Below are 19,341 nucleotides of genomic sequence, written 5' to 3'. Positions count from 1 at the left end.
TTGCGGCAGGGACGGGAGGGCAGCTCCGAGCACTCGGAGGCCGCGGGGGCACGAAGCCCGCCTCCCCCTGCCCAAGCCCCTCCCCGCAGGGGGCGCGGCCCAGCCGGTGGGGACGCGCATGCGCGCTCGTCGACTGGGGAAGGTGCGCTCAGACGCAGACCTTGGGGATCGAGCGCAGATTGCCGGGGCTGGGTGGGGGAGGCGGGCCGTGCGTGCGCAGGCGCAGGCGTACAAGGGAGCGCCGAGCGGTCGATCCGGGGCGCGCACCGCGGCGCCGTGTCCCCGACCGGCCGAGTCGGCCCAGGTACCCGGCTGGTGGGGGGCGGGGAAAGGGCCGCGGGCGCCGTCACGCCGCGGAGGGCCCGTCCGCAGCCGTCCGGGGGACTCCCGCGTCCCGGTCCCGAGCCAGGCCGGGGCCCCGGGGTGCGCCGCGCTGGGGGCGCCTCCTTGCTCGCGCGGACCCGGGAGCTGCCAGGCGGTGGATCGCGACCGGGCGTGGGCATCGTGGGGACACTCGCTTCTCGGCCCGCGGGCCGCACGGTTTCCGCGCCCGAGTGGACTGCCCCGTGGAACTGCGGGCGCTCGCTGCGCCCCCGCTCTTGGGGCCCGGTCCTCCCGAGCTCCCGGGACGACGGCTGGACAGTCTCCGCCGCCGCCCGGGGGCTGTTGTCCCTCATCCGCGTTCCCAGACGACACCCTCCCTCGCACGCGCGCTCCTTGCCCGCCCCGCCCCGCCCCCGTTCCCGGCCTCCGCGGGCGCCAGCCGCGCCGCTCGCCCTCTCCGTTCCCTGTTGGTCGCCCCGCGTGGGACCCGCCCAGCCCCAGGGTCCCCGGGTCAGCCCGGCTGGCCTGGGCCTCTCCGACTTCGGCTGCCTGCACACACCCACCCCGGCGGGCGCTTTGCTGCGGCCGCTTCCTCTTCCCGCGTCTCCAGCTCCCTAGGAGTGGGCAGTAGGGGCACCCTATGGTGGTCGGGCCAGGCACAGGGGTATCGCTCTTGATTCCTTTTTAACTAACGTCCCCTTTCAGATACTTCAGTGGGCCTGGTGGGTTCGTGTCCAGCGCGTGTCAAACTGGCTCCAGCCCCTGCAGCAGCTTCCTGAGGGGGCAGGACCCTCCCAGGGGCCTCCTGCCTTCTCTTTCTCGGCCCACTGCGTGGCTGGGAGCCTGGAGAGCTTGACTTCAGCCCCTCGGTAGCTTCTGCCCTGTTGGTGTGAACCTCACACACCCTCTCTTGACCTGTGGGGCTGTGCGCTCTCCTGCCGTCTCTCTGTCTTCCCCACGGGTCTGCTCCTCTATCTGTTTCTCTGTAAAGGCCTCGAGTTATGATTACGAGTTACGTGTGCTGTTCTCTCTGCCCAAGGGCTCCTCCCCAGGTCTTCTGGTAGCTGCCACCTTCTCATCTTTCTCCTGGCTCCCAGTAGCGGTCAAGGAGCCCTGACCCCTTGCTGCCACTGCCCTGCTGTCCTGAGATGCGCTTTTGCACCCACTTTGTCCTGACAGTCTCAGGCAGAGCCCGTGTTCCCACCACCGTGGGTAGTGCTATGTGTGTTCATCACTATGACGTAGGCCAGCCAGGTCTGAGGGCCCAGAGGGGTCCTGCAGGACCCGCCAAAAGGGCCCTTGCCTTCACACAGGACGCAGAACCAGACATGAGCCAGGAGGAAGTGAGAGCAGTTTACTGAGTGTGTAAGTGAGAGGCTGTATGGAGCCTCTGGGAAACTCAGAAAGGAGAGAAGAGTGAGTCTCTCTGCTTGGGGTCTGAGGTTTTTACTGAGGACTGGGGTCTGGTGTATATATCCTCTCAGGTATCCAGGCACTGCCCAGAACAAAGGTAAGTGTCCAGGTGTTCTCCATAAATCAATTAGTCCCTGGACCAGCGGGTCTTGGCGTCACAGAGTCTAGAGTCTGTGGATGGAACAGGCACAGGACAGCCTCACCCAGTCACTTCTTGGAAGTTATCTACTATGCTGGGAGACCACAAAGAAATCATTAACTCCTTGACCTTGACTAGTGAGGACAGATGTTATTTGCACTGTAAGGCATGTGCAAAGGGGGGTGCAGAGCCTAGCAAGGGAAGACCGAGAAAAAGAGCAAAAAAGCAGTTCTTCATGGGACTGTCAGTTTCCTGTGGCCCGTGTTTCTCACCTGACTGCTGTGGGCTGGGAGAGTCTTCGGGAGGTCCAGGAGTGTTCGAGGTCACCTTCAAGTTGGCGCTGGCTGTACTCCTTAGGTCTTTGCTGTGGCCACCGGAGCCTGCAGGATGTTTCACGGGATCCCAGCTACTCCGGGCATCGGAGGTGAGTGGGGCCCGGGGTGAGCCCAGGGACCCAAAGGGCCAAGCTTTCACCCCTGCTGCAGAGGCCAGGGGTTATGGGGAGATCTGTAAGTGTCTCCCCCATACAGCCTCAGTGGGCGGCTGGGCTCTGGTGCCGTTCATCCCCAGGGGTGCCAGAGGAGACCTCCAGGCGAGGCCAGCTGGGAACAGAGATAATGACTTCACTGCGCTAGGAACCTCAGGGTGGGGGTGAGAGGCATCCTGGAGTCAAGCCAGGGGAAAGGTCACAAAGCATGTGACAGATGTCATATGTGTCCTTTCACTATACCATAAGGAAGGTGTGGTCACTTCGCTTCAGCGGGAGGTAGCTGAGGAGCAATGGGGGGTGGGGGTGGGCAGGCCTGATGTGTGGCCTCCTGACCTCAGTGGATCATCTTCTGCTTGGAGCTCCCTGCCCACAGACGGGGCGTGCAGAAATTAGAGTCCCACCCTCGGTTCTCTCTGGGCTCCTCGGGACCTTTCATGGAGTGAGCCCTTGTGTGGGCCGCTGGAATGGGGTCGGGGCCAGGGCCAGTGGACAAGCCCCCTGGCGTCGCCGTGGCGGTCAGCCTACTCTCTGCTCTGTTGCAGCGCCTGGAAACAAGCCGGAGCTCTACGAGGTGAGTGGCGGACGCCCGCCTGGCCAGCACCGGCCAAGAGCAGACCCTGTGTGAGCCCCACCAAGACCCTGCGGCCACGCGGTCCTGCTGACACTGCCTCCTCTCGCCGACAGGAAGTGAAGCTGTACAAGAATGCCCGGGAGCGGGAGAAGTGAGTCCAGCCCCCACCACATGCACGCTGTGCCCCCGCCCCCACCACACGCACGTCGTGTCCCGTAGCCTCCAAACCACCCCCGCACTGAGGTCAGGAGGACATGGGGTCAGGCTGCAGAAAGTCCCCAAGGAGCCTCTGCCAGGTGTGCCCAAGTACAGCCTCACCCTGGCAACGGCGGGCGCCAGGGGCTTTGCAGCCATGGCCTGATGGACACACTGCCCTCAGGTACGACAACATGGCCGAGCTGTTCGCCGTAGTGAAGACGGTGCAGGCCCTGGAGAAGGCCTACATCAAGGACTGCGTCACCCCCAACGAGTGAGCCTCTGTCCTGAGCACCGGTCGTGGGAGGCGTGTTCTGCCCGGGGCCCGGGTGCTCAGCGGGAAGCAAGAACAGGGCACTGAGGCCGGGGCTGGGGGTTCACGTGGTTTCACTTCAGTGTGGGGGCCATTGGGGGGCCGTGCGGGGGCCGCCCCCTCCTTTCTGCTTCCTCGTCTCCAGCGCTCTTGTCTAGGTCCCTAGGGAAGCTGCAGCCTTCAGTGGCCCGTCTCTGCTCTGCCACTCAGCCCTCCGGGAGAGCTGGCCTGTGTCTGGATGGGCCGAGGGTGAGCAGGGCTGCTGGGCTGGGCCGGCCTGGTGCTGAGGGCAGCAGCCTGGCCCTCTCCCTAGATACACCGCCGCGTGTTCCCGGCTCTTGGTCCAGTACAAAGCCGCCTTCCGGCAGGTTCAAGGCGCAGAAATCAGCTCCATTGATGAATTCTGCCGCAAGTTCCGTGTGAGTGAGCAGGTCGAGGGAGCAGGGGGTCGGGAGAGGAGCTGTTGGGAGGGCGCCGGGCCTGGGAGCCCCAATGCCCACAGCAGCTCTGCCCCTCAGCTGGACTGCCCGCTCGCCATGGAGAGGATCCGGGAGGACCGACCCATCACCATTAAAGACGACAAGGGCAACTTGAACCGCTGCATCGCCGACGTGGTCTCGGTACGGCCTCGGCACCTGCAGGGCCTGGGGTGGTCAGGAGGGCCCCTGCCGCCCACTGCGGCCACACGTGGCCACGGAAGCCCAGGGCTCCTAGAGCTGCACAGCGCTCACACCCATCGGGCAGGGCTCTCCACAGCTCGGAACAAAAGGGGTGGGGAGGTCTTCCTCCCTGGACGCACCCGGGGTCAGCCCAGCCGGGGCTCCCATGCACTCACCGCCCTGGGGGGGCACACAGCCAAAGCAGGGCCACGGACAGCAGCAGGTGGGCCAGGTGGCACGTGGAGGACCTCACAGGCTGTGGGAACGTGTGCAGCAGGGACCCAAGTAACCAGAGTGTTGAGGAGGGAGCCAGGGAGTTCTCGAGGCCCGAGAGGGGCTGGGTGGGGGCTAGCGTGGGCCTGCAGATGGCCCCCACCCTCGGCCCCAGGCTCACCCCCGCACTCGTCCCCAGCTCTTCATCACGGTGATGGACAAGCTGCGCCTGGAGATCCGTGCCATGGACGAGGTGGGGCCCCCGGCGGGGGGGGCAGCATGGCGGTGGGCAGGGGAGGGCTCCCGGTACAGGAAGCCCACCATCCCGTCCACAGATCCAGCCTGACCTGCGGGAGCTGATGGAGACCATGCATCGTATGAGCCACCTGCCCCCGGACTTCGAGGGCCGCCAGACTGTGAGCCAGTGGTGAGGAGCCCTGCCCTGACCCCTGTTCTCTGTCCTCTGTTGGGGACCGTGAAGGCCCTCCCCCGCATGCCCTCAGCGCTGTGCTCCCCCAGGCTGCAGACCCTGAGTGGCATGTCGGCCTCCGACGAGCTGGACGATTCCCAGGTGCGCCAGATGCTCTTCGACCTGGAGTCAGCCTACAACGCCTTCAACCGCTTCCTGCATGCCTGAGCCGCCCGGCCCGGGGTCCCCAGGAGGGCTCTGCAGCGCGCTGCGTCTGTCCCCCGGATAGTCCTCCTGTGTCCTGCCACCCAGAGTGGCTCCATCTGGGTGCCCGTCCCTGGTGTCTCAACCCACCCTCCCCACAATAAAGACCCTTTCTGACCGCCCTGCTCTCGTGAACTGCTCTCCCCCGACCGAGTCTGTGTGGGTCTGCGCGGCCTGCCTGTGCTCCCTCTGGGCTGCAGGGTGGCATCCTGTCTCATTGGAGCACGTAGGCCCTGAACACACAGCCCGTTCGTCAGGGCAGGTTCTGAGCCCCAGGTTAGGGCCCGCAGCCTCCCCAGTGGGCACTCGGCGAACAGGAGAGAGGCGAGACTTCACCTGGGCCATGTACAGCTTGACTGACCACACGGGAAGCTGCCCGCCACCTCTGCATCCCCCCCTTCATCTGAGAGCTCTGGGCATTTGGAGGCCCAGCTGGCTGCAGACGGAGGCTGCTGTGCTGCCCCTCCTCTCTCCTCACCCTGGGAGACGCCACAGGCCAGCGCAGGGCTTTGTCCTCCTGCTGGGTCACCAGGGACCCAGTAGATAACAGATGGGGGAGGTAGTTTGTCCTGTCCCGAAGAGGGTGTCCTCCATCAGGAGCAAGGCTGGGGTGGTGGGTCCCTCAGGACCCCTTCGACCTATCTTGCCCAGGCCGGGGGGGGGCTGCAGTCTGCCGGTGAGGACGTGGGCCTTCAAAGGCCGGAGCTGGTTCACTACTCACGTTCGTCATAGCAGCTCCGCGGGCCGCCCTTACCTGCAGCACCACGTCAGCCCACATCCTCACGGGTGGGCAGCCACAGACCACAAAGCCATGTCAGCCCACGTCCCCATGGACGGGCAGCCACAGACTACAAGACCAAGGCTCCAGACCTTGGCATGGGCTAAGGGACCTGCCAGAGCTCATAGTTTCCTTTTCCTAGTCGTGTTTCTGGGTGTCTGTGGCATTGAAATCAGGTGTAGAGGGGCGCCTGGGGTGGCTCAGTGGGTTAAGGCTCTGCCTTCAGCTCAGGTCATGGTCTCAGAGTCCTGGGATCGAGCCCCGCATCGGGCTCTCTGCTCAGCAGGGAGCCTGCTTCCCTTCCTCTGGGGTGACCTCTCTACCTACTTGTGATCTCTGTCAAATGAATACGATACAATCTTTAAAAAACAAATCAGGCTGGGACGCCTGGGTGGCTCAGTTGGTTGGACGACTGCCTTCGGCTCGGGTCATGATCCTGGAGTTCCGGGATCGAGTCCCGCATCAGGGTCCCAGCTCCGTGGGGAGTCTGGTTCTCCCTCTGACCATCTCCTCACTCATGCTCTCTCTCACTGTCATTCTCTCAAAATAAATAAATAAATAAATCTTTAAAAAAAAAAAAAACAAATCAGGCATGGAGTGTTTCAGATGGAGTTGTGCGGGTGGAGGTTGCTGTTGCACATGGGACAGTCAGGACAGCAGAGCAGGCAGGGAGAGTGGGGCGGCCAGGGGAGGCCTTGGGATTGTACCTGGAGCCCCGGGCGCCCCCAGGGTGCTCCCAGCAGTGGCGTGCACATTCCTTGGGTCTTACCAGGCAAAGACGGTAGAGAGGCGACTGGTGGGGGTTGAGGGCAGGATCAACAGCTGTCAAAGAGGGGCCCTGGGGTTGTGGGTGCGGACTTGGCCGTGTGTTGCACACATGGGGTTGCCACGGGCTGGACACACGGGGCAGCGAATAACCTGGCCCAGCACCGAACAGCCGGCTGGAGGGGGTCCTGGCGACACGCAGACACCTGTGGGAACAGGCTTTCGTGAGAGGGCAGCCGGCGAGGTTTGCAGAGGCCGACTCAGACTTGGGCCAGCTGGTCAGGGGGGCTTGTCAAGCGGGTGGCTGGATATCAGAAGCGGGAGTTCCGGAGTGAAGACGAAGGCTTGGCATCTCCAGGGCAGAAAGCCAGGAATTCTATCCAAGAGGCCCGAGGACCAGCACTGTTGCGCTCGCAGGCAGAGACCGGCAGAGGAGCCCAAGAAAGGGTGTCTACGGCCCAGGAAGCCCAGAGAGGCCAGAGGCAATGAGGAGCCAGTGGGTCCTCGGCCGGGAGGAGGAGGAGAAGCTCCACTGGAGTCTGGCCCGCGTAGCTTCGGGGAACTTTGGGGACTGTGACAAGACTGGGGGCCAGGAGCAAGGGTTTAGGGGAACCTGGCAGAGACCACCAGACCTAGAAACCGCCGTTCCCGCTGTCACTTGCGGCTGAAGGGGCAGGGAGGGTTGTTTTGCTCCATTTTTTTTTTCCCCGAAGATTTTATTTGCCAGAAAGAGACACAGCAAGAGAGGAAGCACAAGCAGGGGGAGCAGGGGAAGGAGAAGCAGGCTTCCCGCTGGGGCTCGATCCCAGGACCCCGAGACCATGAGCTGAGCTGAAGGCAGAGGCTTAACCCACTGAGCCACCCAGGCGCCCCTTTTTAAAAAATTGTAATAATATGTAACATAAAATTTGCCATTTTAGTATATGTCATTTTAAATACCTTTTTTGAGGATTTTATTTTTATTTTTTAGATTTTATTTATTTATTTATTTGATAGACAGAGATCACTAGTAGGCAGAGGCAAGCAGAGAGAGAGGGGGAAGCAGGCTCATGACCTGAGCTGAAGGAAGAGGCTTTAACCCACTGAGCCACCCAGGCCCCCGAAGATTTTATTTTTAAGGCGTCTCTACACCCAACGTAGAGCTTGAACTCAAAACCCTGAGACCCAGGCTCCTCCGCTGGAGCCTGCCAGAGGCCCAACAGCGTGAACCGCTGTAGAGCTCGGCGGCACGCAGTACAGTCCACTGCCACGTGTCCCGTGGAGCTCTCTCCATCTTCCCGGATGGAAAGTCTGTCTCCAGAAAACAGACACTAGCTCCCCATTCCCCGGCCCCCAGCCCCTCGCAGCCCCCCGTCCCTCTTCCAGGCCCTCGGGCTCCACCAGCTCGTCACACAAACGGGCCACACAGGCTTGTCTTTCTGTGGTTGGTGTATTTCTCACTGTTGTGTTCGTGTCACAATTTCCTCCCCCCTCCCCCGCCGTTTTTCTTAAGTGCCCAACGTGGAGCTTGAATTCATGACCCTGAGATGAAGAGTGACAGGCTCTGTCAGCCGGCCACCCAGAGACGCCCTTCCTTTTGAAGGCTGAACGACAGCCCGCCTGCGAGCACAGGTCACATTTGTGCCCGTCGTCCTTTGGCGGGCGCCCCAGGTTGCTGTTGCTGGGCTTGCGAACACTGTGAATGAGGGTGTGTTTGGCGAGCGGTGGCCGCCGTGTGCTTGCTGGATGATGGGACCGTGCGGGGACCATGCGGGGACCGTGCGGGGGCGGGGCGGCACAGGCAGCTGTCCGAGGTGTAGGGGGCCCGGGGGACGTGCTCTCTGGCTGCTCTGGGCCGGGCAGGAGGCCATCCGCGGGGAGAGGTGGGGGACACGATGCTGTAAGTGTCCCTTGGAACAGCACACGGCTTCAACTGTAACTTGAACTGACGAGGAGTCGTACTGGTCGCGCAGCAGCCGAAACGTGACCTGGAGAAGAACCTGTACCAGCCGCAGGAGGGGCTGGGGCGTCCTGGAAGCCCAGCGGCTGGGAACGCCGCCCACTTCCCTTTTTCATTGTCTTCCCTGCCTCCAAGAATGCCTCCGTTCCGGGAGTCCCTCTAAGTTAAGTGTGTTGGCGCCACTACAGATCGTCCGCTGGACAGGACACCAACCCCCGCCCACCGCCCCCCACTGCCCCCCCCCTCCCCCCACGGCCCCCCACGGCCCCCACCGCCCTACCCCCTTACCCCCTTCACCTCTAAGACCGCGACCAACAGGACTCACGCTCCTTCCTGCTTACTGCCAACCCTCGGCTGCTGTCATCACCTTGTTTCTTCTCCTTTGTTGTTGTTCTGTATCTAACAAATACGGGACTGAGGAGCTGTCCCTGGCCACCGTCTTCCCCGTGTCCTCGCCGGCTCCCGGGCCACAGTCCGGCTGTGGTCCCCTGCTCCCCTTCTCCGACAGCTGACTTCTTTGTGGGTCATTCTTCTCCCACACGTCAGGAAAGCCGCACAAAGCAAAGGAACGTGGTCCAGCAAGAACGTTACTGAGCTCAGAGGGACTGCGAGGGACAAGCCACATACATGCCTGCCCCTCAAGGGCTCCCCAGTTTGGCCACTCGTCCCCGGGACCCAGGAGGGCCGGCCTGCACAGCTGGTCTGCACTCTTCGCCCAGAGCTCAGAGGCTGGCCAGTGGATGGCCTGAGGTAGCAGCCAGGTGCCAAACTCCTGCTCCACCGTTCCAGGGACCCCAGAGCAGTGGGGTAGGAAAGAGGCCACTCTGGGCCCCTGGTCCTCAGAACTGTGCCCGAATCAGCTTGTTGACCCAGAGCTCCAAGAGCCCTGTATGCCCCTGCAAGATGTTCCTGTCCCCTTCTCTGGCCCAGCTCCCTCTCCGGACTCAGAGACAGCAGACTGCTGTGTGGTCCCGCTGCGGCGCCTTCTAGCACGTGTGTGGGTGGGGTGACCTCAGGCCCAAGACACGGCGCTCAGCGTGATGCCCTGCCCTGGGCACCACAGGACTCTGGGGACAGAGTCCTCAGGTCTAGGCTCCCAGAAGCCCGGAAGCTCCCAGCCACACCTCACAGGGCTCAGGGTCAGTGGTCGGCTGCACCAGGTGGGGAAGGGGACCCATAGGCTCCAGGAGGGGCCGGCCCCTCCCCCAGCATTGCCAACCAGGCAGAGATAAGTCAATGGGTTCAAAGACCAGGGAGGGAGCCCAAAGGGAGGGGCAGGTGCAGAACGGGGAGTCACAGCCCTCCCGCCAGCTCCTGGGCCTAAAGCCTGGGCTCCCGCCCACCCAGCCCAAGACACCCTTGCCAGGTGGCAGCGAGCAGAAGGCCCAGGTTCCCCGTTTGGGCTGCGGGGCTTTGGTCATCTCCTCGAGAGATTTCCACTGGGAAGGGGAGCGTGGCTCAGCCAGCACCTTTTCGGTTCCGGTTCCTTCAGAATCCAACCCCCAACAGGGACGCCCCAGCCCAGGCCTGGGAGGAGGAAGCCCCACCTCCCCATCCCCAGCTGGGGCCTCAAAGGCTAGGGGTGGGGGCCGAGCCAAGGAAGCCAAGCAGGGAAGTAGCTGGCAGGAGACTGGGGCAGAGCTGAGTGCAGGGTCTGTGAGGCAGAAGGCTGGGGATGGGGCCCTGTGGGGCTGGGGGGCAGCCTGCACCTCTGCTGCAGGCCCCCTTGCTGGCAGCAGCCGCAGGAGAGAGGGTCGCCTGTTGGAGGCCACGGCATGGCCAGAGTCGAAGATCCAACCAGGCCCTGACTTGTGTCTCCTTCGAAGTCCGGACACCTTGACAAGCTTAAGGACGGGAAAAGTTGAGTAACACTGAGAAAGGGTCTGTGCTATGTGTCGTGTGCTCGCCTACGTGACTTCCCACACGCTCTCCCTACAGTAAGGAACCATGTGGCCAGGGTCATGAGTTCTTAGTGGTCCTTGTTGTTCGGTACCTCCCAGGACGACACCCTGGTTGATTGTCTTGCTAATGGCTTTAGCCGAGACTACCTGGCATCACGAGGTTTGTTTGTAGTTAAAGACTTGTTATAGAAACTTGTGGTCTTCTTCTTCTTCTTCTTTTTTTTTTTAAAGATTTTATTTATTTATTTGACAGAGAGAAATTACAAGTACACTGAGAGGCAGGCAGAGAGAGAGAAGGAAGCAGGCTCCCCGCTGAGCAGAGAGCCCCATGCGGGACTCGATCCCAGGACTCTGAGATCATGACCCGAGCCGAAGGCAGCGGCTTAACCCACTGAGCCACCCAGGCGCCCCGAAACTTGTGGTCTTCTGACTAGGGACCAATGTATTGCTCCTACTGTGGTCTGCCATATAAATGCTTGTAAGACGTGGAATAAATTCAGCCCTGTCGGACACCCCCTTCAGTGTCCCCTTGCCCCCACCTCTGTTTAACTTTTTTCATCATCCTCTTCGCCCCCATGGTTATCCTGGTCGATTCGTCGCGCTGATGAGGGAGCAGGAGGCTGGCTGAGGACAGAGCAGAAGCTGGTGCCTCGCACCCCCTCTTCACCCGCTCCCCTCCATATGTGTAGCGTTCCTCAGGCAGCCCTGACCGCCATACAACGATAAATAGTTAACTTGCAGGGATCGCAATCCTGCAGAACAGGAATCTCCCTTGCTCTACAAGATGTCCTAGAGACCTAAACAGGGAGGTTACCTTATCAATAGCATGCCCCGCCAAGAATCTCCCAATTATCTTGATGTTAATGCCTGACCTAAAGACGACATTGATCAGGCCATCAGGGCAAGGACTCCCCCCGGCACCTTGTAGGCCCTCCCTAGCATGTGAGAACTCTGTGGAAAGCTCCCTTCACCACCTCCCCCCAACCGTGGGGTATATAACATGCCGACCCTCACAACCCGGGGCAGCAGCTCTTCCTGCCCACGGGTCCTGTCCCCGGGCTTTAATAAACCACCATTTTGCACCAATGACGTCTTAAGAATTCTTTCTTTAGTCCCCGGCTCCGAACCTCCTCACCCCACCGAACCTGACTTAGTTCCGGGACTTCATCAGCGCTGGCCACGACCGTCACCTCTGCCCCTTTGCTCCCAGGAGCCGCAGCCCAGCGAGCAGGTGCCAAGGCTGCCCCAGGGAGCCCCATCCTCGCCCCCCGCAAGCAGCGCCTCTGACCTCCAACAGACGGCCACGGTGGGAAGGACCCACTGCTGGAATGGTTAACCCGCACCACCTCAGGCAGCCAATCACAGAGCCCGGCAGCAAATACCGGGGAGAGGTCCCGTGGGTGCGGGCGGGTCCGAGCCCAGCCCCAGTCCGGCCCAGAGCTCGGAGCGCGTCGTCGGCGGGGGGTCTCAGCATGCCGGGCCTGGTCTGGCTCCAGCTGGGGCTGCTGCTTGGCTCAATGCTGGGCACCGGGACAGCCGCTCAGCCTCCCCACCTGCTGCCCTTGCTGTCCTCCGGCAGGGGTGCTCTGGGCCGGGCCGCGCTGGGCAGCCTGTTAAATACACTAGCGGACCGTGTGCACTGCGCCGAAGGGCCGTGTGGAAAGGTAACTGCCCCACCCGACGGGTTCCCAGCCCGGCCCTCTCCACCCCAGGGCTGGAAGCAAAGGGCCCTGGGCAAACTCCAGGAGGCGGGTCGAGGGGAGGCCGGGTGGCCAAGCTCCCAGGCCCTGCCTGCCGGCCAGAGCCCACCTTCGTCTGCTCTGGGTTCAGACAGACCCTCCTGCGGTTGGGGGCTGCGCTATGCACAGACAGCTCCAGGCTCTAGGACAGCCTCCCCCGTCACCCCCAGGCCATCAGATTGGCCGCGGTTCCAGGAAGAAGCCACCCGGGGATAGAGGGGCCACTGCCCAAGGCCTCTGTGTGCACCCGTGGCCTCCCGTGATTGAGGGGATGGCGGTGGGAGCATGAGAAGGAGCCATGAGGCCGGGGAGGGCGAGACAGGGGTTGGGTGAGACTGGTGTGCGTGGACCCCACACGGAAGTGGGCAGCCTCCTGAGCACAGACACCCCTGTGTGCCCCCAGTGCCTGTCTGTGGATGCTGCCCTGGCCCTGGGCAGTCCCAAGAAGCCTGTCCTAGAGCACAGACACATTGCCCGCTTCAGTGCTGCTGCTGCCCTCTACCTCAGTGACCCCAAGGGCACGTGTACGGATGTGCGGGCTGGCCACTGGGCAACTCGTGCTGACCATCTCCTGGCCCTTTTGGAGGGCCCCAAGGCCCTCACCCCAGGCCTGAGCAGGCTGCTGCAGAAGATTCAGGCCCAGGCTGCTGGCTGGCCCGCTGCAGAGAAGGTGAGGGCCCAGGCAGGCCGGCCAGGAGTGGGCAAGAAGGTTCTAAAGGGACCGCCAGGGAAGAAGTCCACTTAGGGGGCTGGGCCGGGCTGCAGTGGTCAGGACATCCCTTAAAGCTTCTCAGGGTACCTGGGGGAGTCTAGGGAGGGGCTTGGGCAGCTGGGTTAGGCTGAGGGATCACACGTGGACGTCCACCATCAGTCAGGGCAGAAACCTGGAGAGCCCCAGGGGGTGGCCTCATCAGACAGGGGCCACAGGGAGGGGTTGGGCCCAGTGCAGGCTCTAAAGCAGGTAGGAGTTGGTGGTGGTGTTCTGAGAAGGCCTGTCTGGGTCCAAGTTGGGGCAGATCTTGGGGTCAGTGACACTGGGGACACGAAGAGCTGGAGGCCAGGAAAGCCACAGTGCAGGGGAGGGCTGAGCCCCGGCTCCTCCCCCAGGCCTGCGTGGACCTGCCTCAGTTGCTGGAGGAGGCAGAAGGGGCAGGGGCTCCCAGCAGCCCTAGCCTGGTGCTGGCCGCCCTAGTGGACCATGTCAGCAGCGGGTCCTGTCTCCGCGCCCTGCCGACGCCCCAGTACTTTGTAGACTTCGTGTTCCGGCAGCACAGCGGTGACACTCCCAACATCACACTGGCGGGTGAGGCCTCAGCTGGGCCCGAGAGTGGGCAGTGCCCCAAGTCCCCAGCCGCCATGTCCCTGGGGAGGGCAGGCCTGGAGCCCATACAGACGTGATTCTGTCCTCCCGGCCAGAGCTGGAGGCCTTGATGGAGCGCCTGGGGGTAGGCAGAGTGGCTGAGACACCTGGCGACCACAGTGACCACGACCATTTGAGAAATGGGGCCAACCACCAGGGCCCTGTGCCCCTTGCCACCCTGAACAGCAGCTCCAGCCTGTGGGACACAGTGAGCAACCCCTGCACCATAGTCCTGGGGAGAGATGGGGTCCCCCGGGATCTGCTCAGGCCCCTGATCCCCTGTGCTGCCACCCGCCAGGTGTGCCTGAGTGCTGAGGAAGTCATGGCTGTGTACGGGCTGTCTGACCAGGCTGGTGTGACCCCAGAGTCCTGGGCCCAGCTGAGCCCTGCCCTGCTCCAGCAGCAACTGAGTGGGGCCTGCAGCCCCCAGCCCGGGGGCCCCCCTCGGGACGAGCTCAGCCAGGCGGAGAGTGAGTGCCTGTCTCCCTCCCCAGCAGTGCCTGCCTGGCTGTGTCCGTGGGTGTTGGGGGTGCAGAGGGTGACCTCACAGGGAGGAGAGTGGCCACTGGGCCAGGGCAGGGGTGGGGAAAGCTTGACTAGGGCTGGCAAGGGGAAGTGGCCTAGGAGTAGGGGGGTCGCAGGGAAATGTGGGGGAGCCCAGGTGGGAAGGGAAAGAGGCTATGAGGGTCAGTGTAAGCCGAGGTCGGGCCGAACCTGGCCCCCTGCCTCCCTGGTGAGCTTCTGCTCACTCCTGGACCCCACCTGGACCCCCTCCCCTGGGAAGTGGGGTGGGGGTCAGGCTGGGGGAGGGGCTCCCAGCCCAGCTTAGGACCTCGCTTCCTCCCCAGGGTATCTGTACGGCTCCCTGGCCACGCTGCTCGTCTGCCTCTGTGCCGCTTCTGGCCTCCTGCTTCTGAGCTGCTCCAGCCACCGCACAGCCTCGAACTACGTCATCCAGACCTTCCTGAGCATGGCCGTGGGCGCGCTCACGGGGGACGCCATCCTGCACCTGACACCCAAAGTCAGCCTCCGCCTTCGGCTCCCTCCCCGGCCAGGAATTCCCCTGCCCAGTCCTCCCCAGCCGGCCAGTCCTCCCGGAGGCCTCCCTGCCCCCCCTAACCTCTCTCTTCCTGACCTCTGGTGGGGGGTGGTGGGGGTGGTGGTGAAAGGGCTCTGGGGAGGCCTTAACGCACCCTTCTGAGCTCCCTTCTCCCCCAGGTGCTGGGGCTGCACACCCACCATGGAGAGGGACCTGGCCAGACCACCTGGCGCCTTATGGCCATGCTGGGTGGCCTCTACACCTTCTTCCTGTTTGAGAACCTCTTTAATCTCTTGCTGCCCCTGGACGCAGAGGTCAGGTGGGAGCTGGATGTGGGTGGGTGGATGGGACCCAGGCGTGGAGGCCTGACAGGCCCTGAGCCACTGTTCCCACAGGGCTCAAAGGATGGGGCGGACAGCCACAGCCATGGTGGCCACAGCCACGTAGTGGCCCTGCCGCTGACACCCAGGGAGCTCCGGCCCTCAAGGCAGCCCGAGGAAGGCTCGCGCACCGACCTGGTGAGATGGCCCTTCCTCCGGAGACCCCACACCACATCCCACAATGACGCCAAGGACCCCTTCCTGCCCCCACCCCGCTCCCACCCCAGGGCTTTTGTCCCTGGCCTCGGATGCTAGTCACGGGACCCCGCTTCTCCTCGCCCTCCTCACCTGCCCGCCCAGGGGCTCATCCACATGGACCCCCCACCCCCACAGGTGGCCGAGGGGAGTCCGGAGCTGCTGAGCTCGGAGCCCCGGAGCCTGAGCCGAGGTGAGCCCAGGGAAGCCCCAGAGGGATGAGGGGCCACGGATTGGGTGCGGAGCGCTAACGCGGGCCAGGAGCTGGGGGCCGGAGGCCGGGGGCCGGGGGGCCGGGGGCGCCGGGGTCGGGGGCCGGGCCGGCGCCGACCCTCGCCCACCGCGCCCTCAGAGCTGAGGCTGCTGCCCTACGTGATCACGCTGGGCGACGCCCTGCACAACTTCGCCGACGGGCTGGCCATGGGCGCCGCCTTCGCGTCCTCCTGGAAGACCGGGCTGGCCACCTCGCTGGCCGTGTTCTGCCACGAGCTGCCGCACGAGCTGGGTGAGCTGCGCGCGCCGACCCCGCGGGGGGCTGCCGCGCCGGGGGCGGGGCCTGCGCGGCGGTGGGCGGGGCGCTCGGCCTGACCCCGCCCCACCCGCCGCAGGGGATTTCGCGGCCCTGCTGCACGCGGGGCTGTCGGTGCGCCAGGCGTTGCTGCTGAACTTGGCCTCCGCGCTCACGGCCTTCGCCGGCCTCTACGTGGCGCTCGCTGTCGACGTCGGCGAGGACAGCGAGATCTGGATCCTGGCGGTGGCCACCGGCCTCTTCCTCTACGTGGCGCTCTGTGACATGGTCAGGGCGGAGGGCAGGAGTCGGCTGCCCTGGGGGTGAGCTGAGCAGGGTCTGGGAGCGGCTGACTGACCCAGTGCCTGCCTCTTCCTCAGCTCCCGGCCATGCTGCACGTGCGGGACCAGCGGCCCTGGCTCCTCTTCCTGCTGCACAACATGGGCCTGCTGGGCGGCTGGACCGTCCTGCTGCTGCTGTCGCTGTATGAGGACAACATCACCCTCTGATGGCCTTCCCATCCCCTCGCCCTACTCTCGGGCCCTGGCTGCTCGCTGCCGGCCCACAGCTCTCTGGGCCAGTGTGGAGCCTGCGGTGGGGTACCCAGAGAGACCCGGGCTTTTGGAGTCTCCCTCCCACTGGCCCTAGCATCCTTCAATAAAGACGTTCTTGTCCTTGGAGCCCGGCTGCACTCTCCTTGCTGTTAGCGAAGTGTCTCCCCCCCAAGAAGGGCAGAGAGATGGGGCAGTACCTCTCTCCCGCCCTGGAGCTCTGATGAGTAGCCAGGAGAACTGGATTAGGGACCCTCCAGGCGGCTAGCCGAGGTCCCTCTGTAAGGTGGAATCCCTGCGTCGGGAGTGGAGTCAGGGAAACTGGCCAGGGTCTGCAGGTAGCGGGTGGGACCTGGTCGCCAGTCAGGACTCTGACTTGTTGACTCCTCGCAGAAAGACCCAAACAGCCAGCAGTGCTCACACACGAGGGCTTGTTACTCTCGGATGAAAACCTGGCCCAGAGCCGGGGGCCAGGCAGACGGGAGTGTGGCAGTTCACCGTCCGGGGGCCTGGGCCTCCTTTTCTTCTTCTTCTTTCTTTCTTTCTTTTTTTTTTTTTTTAAAGATTTATTTATTTGACAAAGAGAGATCACAAGTAGGCAGAGAAGCAGGCAGAGAGAGAGAGAGAGGGAAGCAGGCTCCCTGCAGAGCAGAGAGCCTGATGCTGGGCTCCATCCCAGGACCCTGAGATCATGACCTGAGCCCAGGGCAGAGGCTTAACCCACTGAGCCACCTGGGCGCCCCACCTGGGCGCCCCACCTGGGCTTCTTCTGACTCTGATCCAGAAGTGTTCATCCTCTGAGTCTCCTGGGGCTGTCACACAGTCCACCATAACGGGGTACCTTAAAGCGTACCTTAAAATTTATTTCCTTACAGTTCTGGAGGCAGAAGTCTGAAATCAAGGTGTAAGTTAGCTGTGTTCTTTCTCAGTTCTGCAGGAAGAAGTTGTCACATGAGAGTTTACTGGCTTCTACTGGGCCCAAGAGTTCCGTGTCTTCTGGCAGATAAGTCCAGTGTCTTGCTCTGCCTTATGATCTTCCTTCTTGTGTCTCTTCTCTTCTTATGAGGACACCAGTCCTGTTGGATTACCAGCTCGCCCTACTCCAGTAGTTCCATCTGGAATGATCCTATTTCCAAACAAAAGTCACATTCTGAGGTACTAGGGGTTACGTTTCTAACATATCTTTTTGGGGGACACAATTCAATCCATAACACCCTTCATGGTCCGAAATGGCTGCCAGAGCTCCAGCTATTAAACGTAGTCTCCAGGGAGCAGAAAGGAGGTAGGAGGAAAGAGCAAAAAGAGGAAGGGGTCCAGGGGATATCAGATTCAGCCTGTCGTTTACCCAATACACAGACACAAAAGTAGGAGAGTGGAAGTCTCATGCTATGCCCCATGGGTCCACTCGTGCTAGAGGAGGTGTATGCTGCACCCCAGTAATCTGTAGCAAACTGGGCAGGAAGGGCCATATCTGAGAGCTCCCTGTCCTGACACAGGTAGGCAGATGCTCCAGCCTCTCCAAGAGCTACTGATTCTCCAAGAAGCTTCAGCAAGCCCACAGAAGAGAGGTGTGAGCATTACCACCTCCCTCCTAAACTCAGTCTATAATACTGAACAGGTAAAGATGGCCTCCCGGCATGGAAGGAACAATGTTGCCCCAGGGGAACCTGAAGAGCGTGGTCTGGACGGTGGTGTCCACTAGCCACAGGGACCAAGCTTCGGGGTATGGAGGAGAGCCGGAAGAGGCCCCGCCTTCTGGAGGTGGGAGCTGAAAGCCCTGCTGCGGGGGGGGGGCGGGGTCGGGGGGGCCGGCATTTCCCCACCCCTGCCCCCCCCCCCCAGCCTTGGACCATCTTCCTGCCCACACTACCCCTCCCCAGCAACTTCAAGCCCCCACCTCCACTGACAGGCCCCCACTTTCATCTCCCACCGAGAGACTGGATCCACCTGGCAGGCTCTCCTGTGTGCTTCCCCTCCCCCCACCTTCTCCTCCCCCTCACCTGGCCCGCCGCTGTGCTCCCAGGGACTGTGCTCCGCCAGCATCTCCAGCCCTCTCCACACTGACCACCTCTGTCCCAAGATGAGCTCGGGTTCGTTGGTTAAGGCATTTGCCACGTGCCAAGCTCCAGCCCAAGGGCTCCGTGGGCACGGATTCTTTCAGTCGTCAAGGACACCCTACGATGCGCTCACCTTTGACGGTGTCCCTCTGAGAGAGACCCCAAGAGTTAGCGTCCGCCTGGGGCCCCAGATCCGCCCCTGCGTCTCCTGCAGCACATCTCATCGTCCTGGTTACTGTTTTCCTTACCTTCAAAGGCTTTGGCGTGGCTCAGGGGTCAGACACCTGCCTGGGCCTCCAGCGAACCCCTGACCACCGCCTGAGGCTGCCGACGCGCCCTTTCCTTGGGTGTCACTACGCTCTCTCCCCCGTTTTATTTAGGGTTCCATTTCCAAGTCCAGGGTCCGTGCGCGGGCCCCTAGGGCGCGTCCCCGCCGAGCGAGGAGAGGTCCGTGCGCTGTGCTCGGCCTGGGGAGGGAGCGGGGGCCAAGATGGGCCGAGCGGCGGCCCTGGGGCGAGCCGTCGCGTCCTAGAGGGCGGACGCACGAACCGCGGGGGCCCTCCCCGGGAAGCTGTCGGGCCCCCGACTCGGACTCGTCGGGCCTCCTCCCCGCCAGCGGCCCTTGCCGGGGCGTCATGCGGCGCGTGTCCGCCTCGGGGCGCCCCGTCCCTCCCGGCGCCCGCCAGCTCCCCGCACGGCGCCTCGCCCACGCGGGCTGGGAGGGGGAGCGACGCCTCTTCCTGCGGCCGAGACGCTCTTTGGGACCCCCGCAGGCCCTGAGCCGCGCCACCTCGCGCCGGGTTCCCCGGGTACGGGACGCGCGGCTTCGAGCGAGCTCGGGATTTCGGGGCTCCGCGCGCAGAGCCGGGAGCCGAGCCGCGAGGCCGCTCCGCCACCCCTGGCCACCAGGGGTCGCTGTCGTCCTCCCTCCGGCCGCCGCCGAGGCGGCGTAGCGCAGGCGCAGTAGCGGGCGCCCGGAACCACGGCGCTGCGCTTCCGGGGCCGCCCGGGCCTTGTCCGCCGCCGTCCCGTTCCCCCGCGAGCGAGCTCCAACTGCCAGGTGGGCGGCGGGGGCGGCGGGGGCGGCGGGGGCGGCGGGCGGCGGCGGGCGGCGGGCGTTGGGGGCGGCGGACGGCGGG

The 19,341-nt window shown here is 63.4% G+C and overlaps 2 protein-coding genes and 1 long non-coding RNA gene across 8 annotated transcripts; 2 read left to right on the top strand and 1 right to left on the bottom strand.

The window, feature by feature from the left end:
• Window positions 1–197: 197 nt before the first annotated feature.
• On the top strand, window positions 198–5,112 carry VPS28 (VPS28 subunit of ESCRT-I). 4 transcript variants are annotated; one of them, XM_059395385.1, is made up of 11 exons: window positions 203–304; window positions 1,030–1,193; window positions 2,234–2,300; window positions 2,909–2,937; window positions 3,051–3,088; window positions 3,317–3,406; window positions 3,759–3,864; window positions 3,964–4,065; window positions 4,517–4,570; window positions 4,653–4,744; window positions 4,889–5,112. In XM_059395385.1, the coding sequence occupies exons 3-11, from the start codon at window positions 2,264–2,266 to the stop codon at window positions 5,013–5,015; spliced, it is 675 nt and encodes a 224-aa protein (XP_059251368.1). In that variant the 5' UTR covers window positions 203–304; window positions 1,030–1,193; window positions 2,234–2,263; the 3' UTR covers window positions 5,016–5,112. The 4 variants fall into 4 exon arrangements, with proteins under 4 accessions (XP_059251367.1, XP_059251368.1, XP_059251369.1 ...); XM_059395384.1 differs by lacking the exon at window positions 1,030–1,193 and having other exon boundaries at window positions 198–304; XM_059395386.1 differs by lacking the exons at window positions 203–304; window positions 1,030–1,193 and adding an exon at window positions 1,655–1,689.
• Window positions 5,113–10,513: 5,401 nt separating this feature from the next.
• On the top strand, window positions 10,514–16,274 carry SLC39A4 (solute carrier family 39 member 4). 3 transcript variants are annotated; one of them, XM_059395381.1, is made up of 12 exons: window positions 10,515–12,037; window positions 12,516–12,782; window positions 13,220–13,415; window positions 13,529–13,680; window positions 13,771–13,942; window positions 14,321–14,493; window positions 14,691–14,825; window positions 14,907–15,029; window positions 15,225–15,279; window positions 15,439–15,591; window positions 15,695–15,882; window positions 15,975–16,274. In XM_059395381.1, exons 1-12 carry the CDS (start codon window positions 11,702–11,704, stop codon window positions 16,101–16,103), a joined length of 2,079 nt encoding a protein of 692 aa, XP_059251364.1. In that variant the 5' UTR covers window positions 10,515–11,701; the 3' UTR covers window positions 16,104–16,274. The 3 variants fall into 3 exon arrangements, with proteins under 3 accessions (XP_059251362.1, XP_059251364.1, XP_059251365.1); XM_059395379.1 differs by having other exon boundaries at window positions 10,514–12,037; window positions 13,529–13,942; XM_059395382.1 differs by lacking the exon at window positions 10,515–12,037 and having other exon boundaries at window positions 12,324–12,770; window positions 13,202–13,415; window positions 15,975–16,203.
• On the bottom strand, window positions 16,263–19,256 carry LOC132014401 (uncharacterized). Its single transcript, XR_009403314.1, has 3 exons — window positions 18,451–19,256; window positions 18,146–18,351; window positions 16,263–17,271 (listed from the first exon to the last, which is right to left on the bottom strand). It is a non-coding gene; the product is annotated as an uncharacterized LOC132014401 (long non-coding RNA).
• Between the last annotated feature and the right edge of the window lie 85 nt (window positions 19,257–19,341).

Source organism: Mustela nigripes, chromosome 3 (genome assembly GCF_022355385.1).
Source record: "Mustela nigripes isolate SB6536 chromosome 3, MUSNIG.SB6536, whole genome shotgun sequence".
In the NCBI taxonomy this organism is placed as follows: Eukaryota; Metazoa; Chordata; class Mammalia; order Carnivora; family Mustelidae; genus Mustela; species Mustela nigripes.
Note: the sequence above shows the minus strand (reverse complement) of the source record. Positions and strands in the feature narration are given on the sequence as shown.